We start from the raw sequence: 1,629 nt of genomic DNA on the forward strand, positions 1-1,629 counted from the left end.
AGAAGAATGCTTGCAAAATTTTCATTTTTAATTGAAAATTTCCCTTCAAATTTCAGCTCTTTTTTATGGTTTTACATCGATTACTGTAATATCATTATTATCCCTAACTGGTCTTATATTTTTACCAATCATCAAAGGTAAATGGCGTAATAGATGGATGCAAATATTTATTGCTTTAGCAGCATCAACAATGAGCTCAGATGCTTTACTTCATATTTTACCGCAGGTATTTTCTTTTTTTTTTTTTTTTATTCTTTACCAATTATCGATGGATAAAAAAGAAAAAAAAAACAAAAATAAGAAATGATTAATTTTAAATTGTTAATTTTTAATATTAAAAAGCGACAATATTCTATGAAACATTTAATAAGAGATTATAGCTTTGGTAAATTTATACTTTAGATGATTGGAAATTTGACAGGGCTTAATATATTGATAATAGTTTTAGTGATAATTTGGAAATGATAAGCCTGAAGAAGTTAATGATATATCAATCATTTTAAAATTAAGGTAATTGGAGTACATAATCATTCACATCGTGATCATGGCCATCATCATCATCATCATGACCATAATGATTTCGAAATAGAACATAATCATACAGATTATCATCAACATCATCATCATCATCATCATGATAATTATAAGGTTATGTTTTGAATTTTTAGTATTGCAATTAAGCTAAATTTATCAACTAATCAAATTAAAGGCTTTTTTTTTATCAATCATTTCATTTACTTATAAATGATTCAATAAACTTTTACGATCATTTGCAAATATTGAAATAATCTGTATAACATAATTGATATTTTGTATTATTTATAGAAATCTGAAGATGAAATAATCATTTCTGATGATCATACAATGTTAATCAAAATGACAGCTGTAATTGGTGCCGTTTACATCCTTTATATATTAGAATTTATTGCTGCTTCACCGATTTGGAAAAAAAAAATGTAAGCTAAATTAGAGTGAAAATATACAATGCCAAAATGGTTTCAAATAAATATATTATAGAATAATTATTTTCAGAAAACAACAAAAATTAGGAAAGTTTCCGCTACACCACAAAATGCTTGGTCGGATTGTGAAACGTAAGTGGAGAAGAATAATTGCATATCATGGTTAATTAAGAGTAATTAGGATGCTATTAATAGAAAAGATTAAATATACCAAAATGTAGAAAGTTGTATAAATCGTGAGCGCAATTAGTTGAACGAACAATTTATCAAGTAGCTTCATCAAATTTTATATCAGTGTTAAAAGGCAATTGTTTGTTATCAATATATTTATCAAATTTTCAATATTATCGCTATTTAAATGATTTTTCAAATTTTAAAATCTTTCTTTTCATCAACATTTATGTGTAAGAAGAAATAGACGAAATTAGTTTTATAATAGGATTTTTGTTTAATTTAATTTTAATTTTTTAATAATTAAAATATTCTTCTAAGAAATTGGAAAAAATTAAGTAATAAATATTAAAGAGGAAGCAAGAAGAGTATCAACAATAATGGTTGTGGTCATCATCATGGTGCTATTAGTGGAATTGCTAATGAACCAGTTGTAATGTGCGGTCTTAAAAGTGCCGCATTTGTGATCATTTTTGGTGATGCAATTCATAATTTC

The 1,629-nt window shown here is 25.2% G+C and overlaps 1 protein-coding gene across 1 annotated transcript; it reads left to right on the forward strand.

The window, feature by feature from the left end:
• Positions 1-157: 157 nt before the first annotated feature.
• Positions 158-1,129, forward strand: LOAG_15390 (hypothetical protein; the record flags this gene model as incomplete). Its single annotated transcript, XM_003150881.1, has 4 exons — positions 158-226; positions 511-648; positions 826-956; positions 1,033-1,129. The coding sequence occupies 4 exons, from the start codon at positions 158-160 to the stop codon at positions 1,127-1,129; spliced, it is 435 nt and encodes a 144-aa protein (XP_003150929.1).
• Between the last annotated feature and the right edge of the window lie 500 nt (positions 1,130-1,629).

The sequence above is a fragment of the Loa loa genome (assembly GCF_000183805.2).
Source record: "Loa loa unplaced genomic scaffold supercont3.616, whole genome shotgun sequence".
Classification (NCBI taxonomy): Eukaryota; Metazoa; Nematoda; class Chromadorea; order Rhabditida; family Onchocercidae; genus Loa; species Loa loa.